General features: G+C 42.1%; 1 protein-coding gene across 1 annotated transcript; it reads right to left on the bottom strand.

The window, feature by feature from the left end:
• Positions 1–1971: 1971 nt before the first annotated feature.
• WBP2 (WW domain binding protein 2) lies at positions 1972–14472 on the bottom strand. Its single transcript, XM_035104511.2, has 8 exons — positions 14313–14472; positions 11218–11326; positions 10475–10610; positions 8379–8471; positions 7206–7340; positions 6600–6719; positions 5233–5309; positions 1972–4328 (listed from the first exon to the last, which is right to left on the bottom strand). The coding sequence occupies exons 1-8, from the start codon at positions 14369–14371 to the stop codon at positions 4275–4277; spliced, it is 783 nt and encodes a 260-aa protein (XP_034960402.1). The 5' UTR covers positions 14372–14472; the 3' UTR covers positions 1972–4274.
• Positions 14473–17165: the final 2693 nt, after the last annotated feature.

Here is a 17165-nt window from a genome sequence, read left to right as displayed (position 1 = left end):
AAGGCAGCCCTAATAGGTCAGTACTGTTACGGATGCTGGTTAGGCCTCATAGCAGGAGGAGTGGAAGCCTTCATTTGAGGCCTGCCTCGAAGGGCTGTCTGATCACTTGTAGAGTTTTCCTGCTTAAATACATGGGAAAGACTTATTTGCTACAGCTGTGTTTTGGGATTAGGCTGAGTGTTGCAGAGACTGGCAGAAATGTTTGCAGAACTTCTGTGAGAAGTAAAAAATGTATGCAAGACAGGAAATTGTGGCTTTCAGATTTTGGGGGGCTTTTTAATTGCTTGGCATTCTCCTGGGAGGATTATGCCTTAGTGGACCAGCCTCCACTGGCAGCATGTGTGTGTGTGTAAATAACAGTTCCGGAATTGTGCAAATTATCAAATTATCTTTGACACAGACCACTATGTCGTCTTCCAGCCATACATCGTTGAACAATAGACCCCAGAAATGCAGACATCGCCACCAATGCATTAAATCACCTAACTCTTTATATCCCTCCCTGATCATGGAGGTCTTTGGGCGTAGCCTTACCCACCTGACGCTGTGTGTTTAGTGTTGCAAGTCCAATTTTACAAAATTCCTTTCTAGCTGAAATCAGACAGGACCCTGCCCTACTGAATTTTTAGCTCCTGCTGAAGATTTCTTTATTGCATCAGGCATTTTAAGTGAAGTCTGATTATATACTTTCGATTTTTACTTTTTGTATTGTACCCTTGTAATTTGCTTAGAGACAATTGTGGTTAATGGCATATAAACTGTTTCAACGAATGAATGCAATATCAAGCGGATGTCCATCTCTTCAGGTGTGGCACTGCTTACTCCATCTACCTGAGGGCGAAGGTGATGAGAGGTGAGAGCAGACTTCATGGATTCCTTGAACTTGCTTCAGGGATAAACAGTCTGGAGTCGCCAGCACTAGTATGGTAGGTTGCAAGTCGCCTTCATTTCTGGATATTGGAGTGCCACAAGGTGCATCCTACCAGGAGGAGCAAAAGGTGTGCTAGAGATTCTACTCTAGATTTTTCATGCAAGAGCTTCATGGGCCAAATTGTGCATTTTTTTCATGAGGGATTAACAGGAACTCTTGCCTTCCTCTGAAGGGAACTTGAAGGTCATTTCATAACCGCCACCAGAGCTGCCACATGGTAGTGTTACCGGCAACTCCCATGGGGTGGCTGTTGTAGAATTTGAAGCAGTCAGGAGTGTTTCCCCTCTGTAGCATGTAGTAAAACCTGCCCATGCCCCATCATCCTTTTTTTGTGAATTTGCCTACCACTACCTACCAGTGACAGAGCAGTAGTGGGGGAAAGCACACAGTACAATGACACTGGACACATTATGTGTGTTTATTTGGGGGACTGCCACTGAAAACAGCAGCACCATATTTATTTTAAGGTGTAGTCTGTCCACCTCTCGTATGAACGACAGGTTACAAATGTAATAAAGCATTTCACAGAAAGGTTTGGAGAGTGAGGAAGGTGGCAACTTCAAGGTCCATTTTGATCCACCACTCTCTCTTCTGCCTTTCCTCTCTCCTCCTCCCCTCATCTGTTCCTTTGAACCTCTGTTGTGGTTTGCATCAATCTTCTGGTGGAGGAGTGAAGTAAACAAACATAAGGGCACAAGAACCATCTGATTCAGAACAGGAGTGTTCAGGGAGAAGAGTACTCTGTGTGCTGAGAGACTTTGACAGGGGAGTAACTGGGGAGTGCTCGATATCTCTATGGTAGAAGGTTGTTGATAGTCCAAGTTAAAAGACACCCAGCGAAATAGTTAAGCAAATCCAGAAAAAAAATTATACAATTTATTGTGTTCCACTTGAGTCGTGAGTACATTTATGCAGATTCTTTTTTAGCTTGCTTCTGCAAGAATATCTAAAACCATGCAATTTATTTAAACAAGGTCTGATGGAATTAACTAACTCCGCTTCAGTTGTGATAGAAATCAGTGGAAGACACAGAAAGAGAATCACTCTGCACAAGCATCCCGAGCTTTATTTGTAGAATGACTCTTCCATCTGAAAGCCTGTGAAGGCCATTTCACCACAGCAAAACAGCTGCCCACCCAAATATGCAGTCACAATGAGCCACATAGAGTCAATGTAAGTTATCTTTACTTCACAGTCTTGAGCAAATCAAAAGTCAGCCTTGCATTCAGAAGACCCACTTCACATCCCTAAGGTATCGATAGAACTTCCCCAAAATACAATTCTTTAAATAATCATTTCTTTACATCACTGCAGTTTAAATACCAATTCTAGAAAAAAGTCAGTGCATTAGATGGGGAGGGGGTGTGCACACACATTAACATCACTTGTCAGCTAGAAAGCGTTTGAAAATTCAAACCAAGGACCACAGAAAGGGGCTTTGCCTATCTGGGGCATCACACACCTAGTATCTCAGCAAGCTTCATTAGTACAGGGTGTTTTTTGAGCTCCTGCAGGAAACACCTTCCCCACTATTCGAAAAAGCACACAAACTAAATTTAATTCCTGCAGAAACTCAAGATTCTCATCCACTTGGCTGTCACTCAATTTTGCAGCATAGTGCAGTAACTGCTACTGCAGTCAATGCAAATAGGGACATTTTAAAGAATAAACAAGTTTGCACTTCCACCCCTGGCATAAATCACAAGGTCAGGAATGTTATTCAAAATGAAACAGACAGCTAAGTCAGGGGAGCACAACTCAAGCACTGCAGAGGCATGCAGTTAAGCCATCCTACTTTGCCATGATTTTGGCCACAGATACTACCTGTGTTTTCCCTTGGGACATCTCTGCAGCAACGACAACAGGAAGCAGTTGGTATCCCTTGCTAAGTGGAACAGTGTTGCAATGTGCACAAAGCTGGAGTTAACTAGGGTGGTCTCAAACACTGCCGGATACCCAGGACCAAAGCAATTGTGAACAGATGCCCCAGGTTTTCTGCATGGGCTCAGTTAGCATTTGAGGGAGCCATGATTTGACGCACTTGCTCTGCGTCACAGATTACAGGGAAAGAGGACATTTTTGTACAAATCAGATTTTGATTTTATTCCGGTGTAAATCACAAGTGATGCTAATGAAATAGATTTCTGGTATCCCATGCATGCTAGGTTATACAGCTCTGTCAGTATAAACCAAAATCCAAATATTCCAGTAAATGGGTTTCTGAGATCTTTGGGAGTCTGCTATGCTCTGTGCATCAAAGGGCTACTGCTATTCAAAACCAATTGCTAATATTCTGCCTCATAGAGGAAACAGAAGATGCAGAAAACTCCAAGAGGCTTTTCTTATTTCCCCATCTGTCAGTTTAGACATCATCTACGTTATCCCAACTCCAGAAGGTGATCTTTCTCTACCTCTTTGAGTAGGATTAATGGCTTTTGAGCATAAGCAAGGGGAAATGCTTTGCCTCAGATTATGACATGCTCAGAATGCTAGGGATAAAAAACAAATAAATAAAATCAAACAAAACTAATTAAATAAATAGATCAAAATATGAGCCATCTTCTTCGCTAGAAATGCTTTCAGCTGCTAAGATGGAATTAGTGTTTAGGTAACTGATCAAACCGCATGGTCAAATTTTTTTACCAAGTTTACCATAGAGGTATGATGTTTTACTGCCAGAACTTTGCAGCCAATGTTTTGCTGTTGTTGTATGAAAGAAAAGGACCAAGATGCATAAGTGACTCAACAGGAATGTTCAAAATTAAAAGACGATGTATACATTCCACCATACATGCATCTTGCGGAAGAAATGGCAAAAGAGTCCAGTGTCCAAATAGAACCAGATGATCTTGTCAAGAGATCAGTGCGCTTCCTTGGTCGCAACACAGTGGGGGTTCATGCAACTAAGGATTGTCTGGTAGATCACAAAGTTGATTTTCTTCCGAAGTGTCACCATGAAAGAGCTGGTCAACACCGTCAGGGTGTCAACACCTATCTAATTCAATAGCTGTTGGTTAGGTTTTCGGTTTAAGTGGTCTTTGTTCAGGAAGGAACATTCTCCAGGACAGTTGAAAGATGGGATGGGAGAGGAGGAACAAAACTCTTCCTCCATTATATCATCAACATGGAGAAAGAAGCATACAGAAGAAAACAATATATATTTTAGTTCTATATGTGACAATCCAGGAAAATGTTAGATCTCTTTTCTAATGCTGCACGTATCTGCCACTGCTGCTTGTGGGAGTTGCGTGTACGAGAGGGAGGTTAAATGGTCCTTACCATTGTCATATCCCTAATCAACATTTAGCCAAATGGCAAAAATGAAGCAGTGTATGGTGGCTGTTTACTGGGTTTTCTTGTCCTCTGGAGGAAAGTAAGGAGGAGGAGGAGGCTGGTCCTAAAATGAGAGAGAGAGAGATTGTGTGAATTAACTTCAGTTCATTACCTCATAAACAATGCCAACCGTGAAGGAGCAATCCAATTTACTACTTCAGAACACTTAAACATGTAAATCAAGACTGGTAAACTTGTGGTCTGAGGGCTGTATGTGGCCAAATTTTATTAGGATGCAGGGGGTGGAACCGAAACAGACTGCATAAAAGAAGGAAGGGGGGGGGGAGCCGCCTGTAAGCAATCAGGTCAGATCTCTGGCAACAACAATCAGTCTCTCCCCTGGTACTCGCCTTTGGCTGTAGCTCCATTCACCACTGGCATGTGCCCCCCCCCAAGTTTCCCAGCCCTGGGGTAAATAAACATTGTCAAGCTTACAAACTCCAAAACAACCTCTGCTCTACAATAAATTCACTAAGGAGTGCTATGAAGACATCAAAGTGCTTTTTGCATCAAGGGTTATGAGAATATATTAAAGAGTTATGAGTTATATATGAAACGTGTTCTTGAATTTACATGGACATTTCTTGTTTTGAACCAAAGAACCTTCGCCAACCTAGCACCTTCCAGGTGATGCTGGACTACTGCATCAGCCACAGCCAGGATTAATGGTAATTGGTGATGCGAGTTGCCGTCCGAAACAGCTGGAGGGAACCACATCAGAGAAGGCTGCCCTATGGTGGGAAACAAGTCCCGCTCATTTTTGCCACCAGGATCTATTTCACAAAATCCACAATGCGCCCCTTGCCCTCTCCTGCTCTTTGACTGCTGCACCCACATTAATTTGTCTTATTTACCTACAGTATAATATGGCTGGAAGAGATGTTGAGAGCAAGATGGAATACTATGTGCCCAAGCTTCCCTCCCTTTCTAAGACTGCAATGACATGCAGGGCAAGATGCAAAGCCTACCATTGGCATGTAGACATTGTGTGGGTTGCCTGGGTTGTAATAAGCACTTGCAGCAGCTTCTGCAGCCTTGGCTTCAGCTGGAAGAAAAACATATCATGGGTTAGGTAGGATCAGCATTTGCAATTGCAGCATCTCAGGTGAGGATCCCTGTCTACTGATGTCAGCCAGGCACCTTCACTTCCTCTTTTCAGTGCCTGATAGAAACATTTTTTGTTTAGATATGCCTAGCCATCTATATAGAATGCTGGTGCTTGTTTAATCTGTTTTTAGTTTGCCATTCATTGATTTTTATTTTTTAATGTTTTAAATATTTGTTTTTAACCGCTCCAAACTTATCATCTTATTGTTTGACTCTTTTTGTAAACTGCTTTTTTTTTTATAAATTACCGATTGCCTATCATCAAACTCAGACCCACTGTAGGAATCTGCTGCAAGATCTGTGAGTGTATAACAGCAGTTCTGTCCTAAGAGCCAAAGGAGAAATCTGTGACAGATTCCAGTTTGGAAAGTTGAATCATTGCCAAGCAGCTGCAAAGTGGCAGAAGGAGGGTGCAATTTGAAGTAGAGGAGTGGCAGGCCAGAAGTGCAGTGCTAAATTCTTCCCCCAACAACCTTGTTTCCCAGAGTGGATTCTGAAGCATTTGTCAGGAGATGGAAGTGTTGGTGGAGGAGGGAGAAAGAGGGATTACAGGGATGAACACAATGGAAAAGAAAACGTTTAAGTAACTGCTTCCCACCTGTCACTGTAAATTAAGCGCTCCCTGCCATTTTGCAACTCTTCAGTGATGACACAGATCTGCATCTATTTCAGCCCTCAGAAATCCCTACAAAACCTTCTCTCTCTCTGTGTAGTTCTTGTTTAATCTGTATTGCACAGTGACACCAAATAAGCAAAACTTGTGCTGTTATTATATCCATGTTATTCTGTGTCGTTGCTATGGTAAACAAAGTTCAACCCTTGCCTGGCTCGTCTGATGGAGCAACTGCTGTGTTTTTATCCCTTTCCTGATGACCCGCAATGTAGAAGAAAACCTCCATTTTCCCTTATTGCATTAATTGCATTTGCAAAGTTGGCAGTGAGGAAACAATCATTTCTTTGTAAACAGATTGAGTTAGAACATGATGTTTAACATGAAACCTCAACTGTGCCATTTTTAGAAAGGTGCCCTTTAAAGTTTTGCTTCTCCATGCAATTCTCTCCAAAACACCTCCTTGCAAAAAAGGAGGTTTGCAAGGAGAAGCTAAATAAACATTATTCAGGATGCTTAAAGTCTAATGAATCCTGCTGAATCCAGGCTTGACGGCCCTTTACAGAAATGTTACTGTTCAGAGGACATGTGATGTGGCCATCCTGGCACCTCTCTTACCTGCTGGAGTCGAGGGAACGTCTGGACCACTGACAGGCGGCTCCATGGGCCCTGGATAGGGAGGGGGAGGAAGCTGCATGTATGCCATGGCTTCATCCATTGGGGGACCAGGATACAATTCTGCTCCAAGGGAGAATAAAATGTTTGCATCACTAAACCACATACCTTCCGGCTGATACAATATATTTTAAAACAATGTCTATATTTGTAAAAACAGGGAATCCGAGAGGAAGAGCGTGTCAGATTCAACCCTGTCATCAGCAAACCATTTTTCTGTATTGTGCCTGGCAAGCTATGGCAGATAAAATGCCAAGTTCAAAGTTACTTCACAGCATGATGACTACCTTATGCCATGATGACTACCTCATGGCATCCGAAGACATTCATCATTATGGGAAGTACTAGGAATAGGCTGAGTTGTCTGCATGAACTCTGTAGTTATTAAAAGTAAGTGCTTTCAAGCAAAACAAAAGTGGCCCACATTTAACAAGGGAGTAGCCAGAAATCAAGACAAAGCAAATGAGCTCTATTCTTTTCTCTCATTTTCCATTTTTAAAAAATAACAATCTAACTACAGAGATTCCCTCTCCCACTTTCAAAACTCACCCGGAGGTGGTGGAGGATATGGATACCCCGCGGGAGAAGGGTACACCCCATTGGCAGCAAGTGGTGGGAAGGTATAGCCCCCATTCGGCATGTATGAGTAACCATAGGCTCCATTGGGGACCTCACCCCTTGAGGCTGCAAAACAAAGGAAAGGAAATTATGATCGCTGTCCCTTTCAAAAACACATCTGCCAAAAACACTATAGGCCACCAACTTCCAACAAATTTGAAACTCACTACTATAATGTCAAGAAATTTGCAGCGTATGAGAAGAATAAATTATACGGCTTGCCGTATCTTACACCACCACCATGAAATCTTAATTAGTTCAGAGCACACGCTGTACAGAGATCATAGTTGGCATGAGGAGTCTGGTGCACTAGGAAGAGAGGAAATATTTCAAGCAATGTAAATTGTCTGGCCTGATGCCTAGTGTTCATGCACCCATCAGGTGGTGATGGAGCAAAAACGTGACAAGAAGAAATGCTTCACTGAGCAAATAAGCCAAGGAAGGAGACATGGAAATATACCCAGCTCCCATGACTATCAACCATTTGGAAGAATTGGGAAGCAGCAGGAGCGGCTGACTGAAAAAGATGTTGAGGAGAAAGGCAGCAATGCATATTAGGGAGCTGGAAGGACTTTGGACTGTCCTTTGATAATCAGTGGGTATATGGAACAACAGATCATTAATGACAATGAGCTAGGGTGGAGGAGAGAAATCCTGTTGCAAGGGCTAGGTCAGGTGTGAAAGCATCTATTGTGCCTGCCTAGTGCCACACATAATGGAGTGTCTTTGAGATGCTGAATACCAAGAGTGTTTTGTTTTTTGTTTTTTTGCAAATAGGGTCAATGAAAAGCTGCAACTTAGCTTGGTTATTTCACTATGGCTTTCACTTTACTGATTCTGTAGCTACAATAGCTGTTATTTTCTCTCCTAGTAGGAGGAGCTTTCAAAGCAAGCTATTCAATCAAAGTACTGTCAAAGTTCAATTTTACCCCAAACCCTTAGAATTTCTCAAATAACTTAAATCACTCAGCCATATTTTAATTTCACTCTCTCTCTCTGCCTTTCTCCCCAACACACACACACACACACACACTCCTATTCAGCAAAATATATTCAGACTATATTTAGCTGAACTAGCTTCTTTTACCAAAAAACAGTGAGTACCTTGAGATGCTACTTGCAGCATACGCTGTCCAAATTCAATGGCACCTCCTGCGGAGAACGCCATTTTGAAAGTTGTGGATCCTTCCCAACCTCCTAGGGAAAAGGTAAAATAAACTGTAAGAATGGATTGGGAGTATGTTATTAGGCTGTCCTATAAAGCAAGTGTTATTCCGTATCCAAACATGAAAATTTGTTTCTCTTTAATTTGCCTTGAGACAAAGTAATGCACGTCTCTGATGTAAAGAGTTGATATTCTTTTGTATATGAAAGAATGGCTTGTAATATTTGTTTTTATCAAGCTGGAAATTTGCTGGTAATAAAAATGGTTTAAAAGCAAAAATCACCCATCTCTGATTTATGTAATTTATCATAAAAGTAGAGTTGCAATTTTCTGGATGCGAAACATAACTAGACGTTTCTCTTTTCTTAGGTCCTTAAGAAGGTTGCAAGCTGAGTGGAGTCAAAAGACCGAAAGGTACATGAATTTGAAACACATCCCTTAGAATGTGGTTAAAGGACAACAGAGGACAACAAAATTCTGTCTGCCAACCTTAAATATCAACAAGATTAGATTTATTCTGAGTCAGCAAGGGCAAATTCAATTTGCTAAAAAGACTCTACAACTCCCCTCACTAGCTAGCCACAGATCAGTCTGGAATTATAATCATTTGACAAGAAATTAAATGGTAAGTATATCATAAGGCTCACAAAAGATCCCTTGGTTTAAAGAAATAAAATTAATGATAACAGAACTTGCCATTTTAGAAACAAACAGAGTATACCATCCAGGTCACTGCTGACAATACACTACATGTGACTAACTAAGTGTCTATTAAACTTGTGACACAAGTATGTGTGGAGGCAATATATTCATGAAAGGGAACTGTCTTTAGAATTGCCGCCTTTTAATACATTATAAGAATAACAGAAGTCAGAGTGGGATGGAAGATTGCTAATTTAACTTTTGGCAAAAGCCTCTCTCATGCTGTACAGAAGCAAATGCTGCTCAAGTGCTTTTTAGTGAATTAAGTTTGAGGTTTGAAATGAAGAAATAGTTACACAGGCAAAAGAGATAAGGCTACAGCCAAGATAAAGTTATAGCTCGATCATCTTTCCTAAATCCTCTGGGACCTGGACTGCTGTTCACTGTGAGCCATTCAAGGATGCTAAATAGATAAAATAATTTGGCTGATTTAGTTTTATTTTCCGCAAAGTGGAGCATGAGCTCATTTTTTTCTGTGACATCCTGCTTCATTAGAAGTACAAAGGTAGAGAAGGAATGGGACAAAATTTTCCTTACAGTTTTGTTACCAAAAAAGGGTTTTGACAAATTGAATTTTGAACTTTTCTGACAATACCTTGTTGAGCTCAACTGCTTGTGAGAAAAGTTAGAAACCATTTCTGCAAAGGTAATCCCAACTCTCTCTAAAGACCCAACTGGACAGATTAAAACAATCAATATTGCAGTTCTGGCATGTACTTCTAGAAATGCAATATTTGGTTTTTCATAGAACTAATATTTTTGGCAAGGACTAGGATAAAGAATGACGAAGAACAGGACAGGAAGAAATGTGTGGGTTCAGTGAATTCTTTACAAGAAGTTCTGAAAGCCAAGGGGAGGGGGTGCTCCCATACAATTATCCACTCTCTTAATACTGCAACTTGTGGTCTTCTTATAAAATGCACTGGGCTAACAGAAGGTTCAGGATGCACGCATATTAAGTATCTTTTGACACAGAGCATGACTAATCTTAAGGATTTTACTAGCAAAAGATACTGTAGTGGCTACCCAAGCACCCAAAGTTTTTAAAACAGATTTAGAAAAATTCATAGCTAAAAATATAAACCACCATGTTTAAACTGGTGCATGATCATCAGATTCCAGAGCATATGACTGGACAGTGGTGGAGATGAAAGCTGGAATAAATGCTGTTTGATCAGATCCAGCACTGCAGTTCTTAAGAGAACTTTGTTGTTGGTAATAAAGCTGTCATGTGGTCCATAAGAATCCAAATTCTTTGCTAGTTCTTCACTTTCTAATTCATGTCAGAAACTGAATGCATCACCAAACACAATGGCTTTGGTATGATACCCACCTCCTGCCTCTGCTTTCACTTCCCCCTTGATGTAATTTGCTCCAAAAACTGGTTGTTTAATCTCACATTCTTTCATCAAATAAAAGGGCATCATGAAAGACTGCATTGCATCTTTTCCTTTAGACACAAAGATAACCTGCAGGCAAAAAGAATACATCTCCTTTAAAAGGTACATTTAGCACCAGAATAAAAAGCCATCTTACTGTTAGAAGCTAAAATCTGAAAAACTAAAGTGGGCTTGCAAAGTGAATACTTTCACAGGTCATGTATTCATTAGAACAATAGCCAAGCCATTCACTCAACTGATACTATGATGCAGCAATGCATTTCAGAAACACACATAAGCTGCCATTGTTGCTCACCTCTTTCCAGAAACTTTCATAGTAACCGCCAGAAGGTTAATGGATTTATTATGTGAATATGCGTAGCCCTGGAAAAATCCACCTCTCATGGTACTTCCAAGTAACAGGAGCCACTCACCCTCCCCGCCCTGGGACCACGTGGAAAAGGGCAAGTAAGAAATTGAATTTATCATCATAACCATCCAACCCTCCTACTTCTTCGCATCAATATGCTTGGCTTCACAACTAAAGATACTTCAATTAGCTAGCTGGGATTCAAAACGTCAATTCATCATGGAGCTTCAGAAGAAAAGAAGTGCTGAAGTATCATGTGGTCTGTTTCTATATTCTTCACTCTTCATTTTAGAATTTTACATACCAAATACATGTTTGCTAACTTACTCGATATGGGGTCATGAAGACACTGCCTTTCTTGGTCCCTTTGAATGCATCCGGCATGTGTTCCATATCATGGAATGTTATTTCAATGTGATCGTAGGTCGTCAAGATGCTATAGACACACAAAAAGAGGGGTTTGGTACATGGATTCACTCTTTAGTAATGATTTCTCTATAGGTTAGATAAAGTGGGGTTTGACAAATCTCAGATCATCATCCAGCTTCATTCACCAATGAAACCCATATGCAATGTGTCCATCTTGCTAAACACATGTACAAACATGCTGATTGTCTGTTGGGTTGAACAAAAAGAAATAGGAGAGTGAACACAAAACTGACACAAAATTTAATTAGCACAAGAGGCATAGCAACAGCAAAGCCAGTATCCTTGACTCATATTCAGCTGTTCAGATTGAACACAGGAGGGCTAAGTGTGTGCAGGAGCCCTCGTTGGTACATGTACTTGCCACACTCCCAATGTACTCAGCACATCAGATGTACCCCCCCCTTCCACCCCAGAAATAATCATATGGATCTAACCATGTTCATCTGAATGTGGTTAAGAGCTTCCACACAATCAGGATTCCTGATCTCACAGAGACTTCTAACTGCATTCAGCTGAACACACAAATGCCTGCTTCAAACCTTTACACTAAAAAGTCGGCGGTGTGTGTGTGCACCTGGCATGAGGAGAATGTGGGAGGCAGAGTCAGCACACATCCATTGTTCTATACATATTTAGCTCTTCAGTGATCAGGTTGAACTCCTGAACAGGGCCATGACACTGTCAGAACTATTCAACTTACAATGGCAACATTTTGTTCACACCTTATTTTACATGTCCCAACAGGCAATATCTTATCAAGAAGGGCCTACATACAGTGTGGAAATTCCACATGGCTTTTTGTGGTGGTGGTGATTTTATGAGCCATTTCGGTGTATCCAGTTTATGCATTGCAATAAGAACACAAAGATTACTTCAGGTCCCAACGGACCCCTACTCATCTACATGACTGTTAAGAAACACTGAGACTATAAAGTTTGAAAGGGGGGGTACTTTCACAAGCCTTTCCTAACATTGTAGGAACCTGTGAAACTGATGATGGTGTATAAACTGCTCTGCAATGTTCACTTAATCATACAGTATAATAGGTGAATGCAAGTGAATTTTCACCATCTCATTTCTGCTCTTGCAAATATGCTCCTGTTCCATCCCTCCATTGTCTTTGGCCACCACCATCTGCAGCACATTTATATACCCTGCAACAAACTCTGCCAACTGTTTCAGGAAGAAAAACATACACAGAGGAAATTGTTGATATACCCATGTGTGTGTGCTGCCATCTCCAGGGTGCAGTGCTGCTCTTCAACCATATTTGTGCTGTGCCAGGCAGTTTCTGCCCCATAGCATTTTCCTACAAATACAGGGAGCAGCAGGAGGTGGAAGGAAAATAACAGTGAGGAGAGGATAGGGAAAACACCCCCTTGAAAATTTATTTGCAATACTATACAGTACAAAGATGGCATCTGTAAGCCTTCCAGTTGCTAGTTTCACTTGTAGCTGTAATCCCTTTATACTATGCCTTAATAATTTAAACCACGGGATTTCTGAAAAATAGATTCACTCCTACAGCAGAAGTGTATGAAGCACCAATTGTGACGGCTCCTTCTGCAATATTCCCATTACATAAACTGGTACAGTACTAGCAAGAGGCAACAGCAATCTTGGGATTTAATTTCCTACTGTGGAAGATTAGAGCTCAGCATTAATTACTTCCACGTTTGATGCCTGGAGAAGATGAGCAAAGGCTGTGAAATCTTATCTACAGACATGACAAAGTTGTGAAATCCTATATGAGGAGTAACCAAGACACTTAATTACAAAAAGGCTGAACAAAACGAGAGAGTGGTAGAGGGTAGCTCCTTCTGCCAGATGCCCATGAACTCACAGGTAATGTCAACTTTTGAAACAACCAAATATGATGAAACTGCATATTGCCTGGTTCCAGCCCTCCAGCATCCTGGATCTACTACCTGGCCTTGGACACCAGCTACTCATTGGTCCCATTTGCACTATGCATTTAAAGCACTATATCACTTTAAATAGTCCTGACTTCCTCCAAAAAAATCCTGAGAACTGAAATTTGTTACCATAAAATGCTGGAAGTTGTTAGGAGACCTTTACAATTCTCAGAGTGGTTTAGCAATTCTCAGAGTGGTTTAGCAATCAATCCCTCTTAGAAGGGAACCTGAATCTTAGAGAGAAACAACTGCAAACCCTCAACTGGGAAACCTAGGAAGGAACATTAATGAACTTGTGAAAATAGAGGGGGGGGAAAGTGTTGTCTCTCCTTCCTTCAAAATGCTAAAGGCTCAGGACAGCCAGATTAAGTTGTGGTGTGGTGTGTTCAAAATAGACAAGAGTAAATATTATTTCATCTAATGCATGGTTAATTTACAGCAAGGATGAGGATGCTACGACCTCCAAATGTTGACAGACTCCCAGCAGTCAGGGACGATGGAAGCTGAAGTGCAACAGAATTTCTAGAGGTTCCCCTACCCCGATTTACAGAAATAGTCGCCACAAATCATTGGGAGCAAAAATGCTTTCAAAACACCATCCTAGACTCCAGTGATTAATATATTTGTGTCAAGGGTGGAATCTCAATATTCAGGCAGTGTGTAGACCTTCAACCAGCAGGTATGCGTTGGAGCAGAGCCAAAACACATCGGGTTAGAGAGCTTCCCAAGGACCCCTCGCTGCCCTAGTTTATGTATTACTCCTTCCCCCGCACTCGTCTAAAGCGGGGGGGGGGGGCAGTTGCAAACTTCTCCCTTTAATTCAGAGAGCAGGAGTAAAGGTGCCGTTGGACGAATCCTCCAACAGGATTCAGGGCTATAATATTCCCAGCGAAAGGAAGAAAAGACGGAAGGGCCGAGCGAAATGAGAAGGTAAACATTTGCTGCCCCGCCCCTGGGCGGGGTGACCCCCCATCAGACGCAGCGCTATGCACGGCATATATATATACATATACACAATGTAGTAAGGAAACAGAAGCGGCCAAGTGCCGTACACAAACACACCGCGCACCCGCTCACCTTTCACTGTTATTGACAATGACGCCGCCCCCCTCGGAATGGTTCCTGTTCAGCGCCATGGCCGCCAAGCAGCTGAGGGACCCCCTAATGTTCCCGCCGGCCTCCGCAGAACGATGTTGTGAAGAAAGCGCTACGCAGGCTCTGTTCACAGCTTCCGGCGTAGCCGCTCTCCGGGCAACGCAGAGACCGGAAGAGGGCGGAAGGAAATGGAGCATGATGGGAAATGTAGTTCGGCGCTGGGCTGTCTCTAGGGAAGAGAGAACGGCCACTGCTGCTGCTGCCGCCGCCGCCTTTTATGAATAAAAACTTTCTTACGAAAAAGCAGAGAGAGAAGGCATGTACTTTTGTAAACCAAGAAAATCTTTAATAAAAATAATTTTTTAAAATAATAATAATAATAAAAACTTTCTGCTGGTCTCGTGGTTGTGAAAAAAAGGAAAATCTTGTTGCAAATATGCTTGAAGTTACAAACTACGCAGCGCAAATGGCTCGTTTGATGCTAGATTGTTGTAAAACCTGAAACGCTGGGAGAGGGCGACATTTGTGGGACTCTGATCCGCATCGCTCAAAGCCAAGGAGGAGTGGAGTTCAGTTCAACGACATCGAGAGCATCGCTAGTCTAGGATGGTGCTCCACCGACTGGTGCTGGTCCACAAGCCGTTAGCGGCTGATTTGCAGCGACTCTCAGCTCAGGTTGGGTGGAATGCTTCGAGGACCAAATATGGTACTGACCCTGACACATTTTGTGAGGTGGGGAATGCCCTTCCCCTGTATCAGATAGTTTGAAAAGCGCTGATCTAGAGGTCCGCAGGCTAGCCTGGAAGCTCTTGAGCCCTGCCATTGGGGGGGGGGAACCCCTCAAATTACAGGAATGTTCTCCTGAGTTGTTTTGCCTAACCAGGGATGGGCAACCTGTGACACTGAAGATGTTCCTGGACTTCAGTTCCCAGCATCCTGTGCCATTTTAATGTAAAGCTTAAATTAAACTGGATAGGGACAGTGGGTTCTGGGCTACAAAAACTTATGGCATAATAAAATGTAAGTCTTTAAAGTGCCACATGGCTTGCCTCTTTTGTGTTTCGCTATAGCAAATGAACTCTGTTGACATTTGTCTTGTCTCCAAATTTGTTTGTTTCTCACTGTGTATAATAAACTGTATTAATTCTATGAAGACCACATAAACAGGAAGCAGCAGTGGTCATATGAATCAAGTACCGTAACTTGATTTCTGGTGTTTCTGCCAAACAGAACAGCTGCAATTCACAGCAGGTATTTAACCTTTTTAAAATATATATATTGGCACTTTAGCGGTTTTATAAGCAATTTTTACTACTATTTTAGTTTGTTGTGGTTTCATGCCATTTTTTTTAAGAGAGAAGTTTCCTGGCTGGCTCAATCACATGGCTAAAACACTCATTTTTCCAGGGCTTTAGTCCAAATTAAGAGGCTGTAAGCGAGAACTGGATGTACATCCATGACTGATCCCTCACTAGCAATTGTGGTAGAGTTGGCAAGCCCTATTCGAGAGAAGACTGGAGTTGCAACAGAATGGAAACTGGATTATTTTTAATTTTTAGCCAGTTTGGCAGAAATAAAATTTGTGATTGGTCATTATGAGAGACCAACAGCTGTAGCTTTTTAGCCCGTCTTAATCCCTTGGTTTCAGAATGATTACAATGTTGTATTTACACATGGGTTCATGTGCTGGGCTCATGCACTTAACATTAGCTAAAGGACCAGGAAATGCTGAAACAAATAAACAAAGCAGACATCTGCTCCTATTCCTAGCCCAGTGCTCTTCCAATAGGGAGAGGTGAGACATCAAGGCTTTCACCATCTGCCAGGCCCAGACTCACAATCTATGGGCCCTCCTCCCCTTACAAAACTGCACCCATTGGCCATTCCATTTGACTGCAGCAGAGAGGTGAAACAGTGAGGGCCGACCCCTTCATCAGCCTGGGTAGACTCAACTACCGGTATGCTCTGGGTTTTCCCAGAACTGAAGCAGTATTGTCTTTTGCAGGGATCATCCCATCCAGTTCATTAACTTCATCATATAACAAGGGAACACTTTTCATCTCAAGGGGATGCACTCAATCCCTGGCATCCTTCAGGGGCCACATGCTAGGGGTGGGCAGGGCCCAAGGCAAAAGTAGGTGGAGACGGGGGCAAAAGTGGGCAGAACAATGGATGCGACTCTACAATAGGTTACATTCCACCCGTACAAAAGCTGGAGGTTTTTGTGTGCATAACAAATCTGTGAGCAATGGAGCTTCCTTCCTCTCCTCCCTTGGCACCCTGCAAAATTGGCTCTGGGGTGGTTGGAAAAAACCCAGAACAGCACACATAGAGGAGGGAAGACGCTGATATGCTCGCGCAGGTAGAACATTCAACATCGGTCGATGTTGAGTTCCACCCTGTTGAGTTCCACCCTGTACACACATGCACACCTCTCCATTCAGGCAAACAAGCAGCATTATAATAATTCAATGACATGTTTTAGCCAGGCAATAGCAGTCAAGGGTATGGAGAAGGACCATTGAGCAACATTGTCTGGAGAAAGTCCTGAGGGCAGCACAAAGAGATGTGAAGGGCCATATCCAGTCCCCGTGAGGTCCTCCACCCTTGTTACACAACAATATATGCATGTTCTTGGTCAAGTGCTGATTATTTCCCTATTCTCACCATTTTTCTTTTGTACTATTTTGGACAAATTTGCTCCAGAGATCTTCCCCATAGGGAGTCAATTGCTCTGTTTTTGATACTGTACTAAGCTATCATTTTCAACTGTTTGCCACCTTCAGCACTTAGGCAGAAAGTGGGTGGGCAAAATGAAGTAAATAAAGTTAAATC

The sequence above is a fragment of the Zootoca vivipara genome, chromosome 2 (assembly GCF_963506605.1).
Source record: "Zootoca vivipara chromosome 2, rZooViv1.1, whole genome shotgun sequence".
Lineage (NCBI taxonomy): Eukaryota > Metazoa > Chordata > Lepidosauria > Squamata > Lacertidae > Zootoca > Zootoca vivipara.
This window is presented reverse-complemented; position numbering and strand designations above follow the sequence as displayed.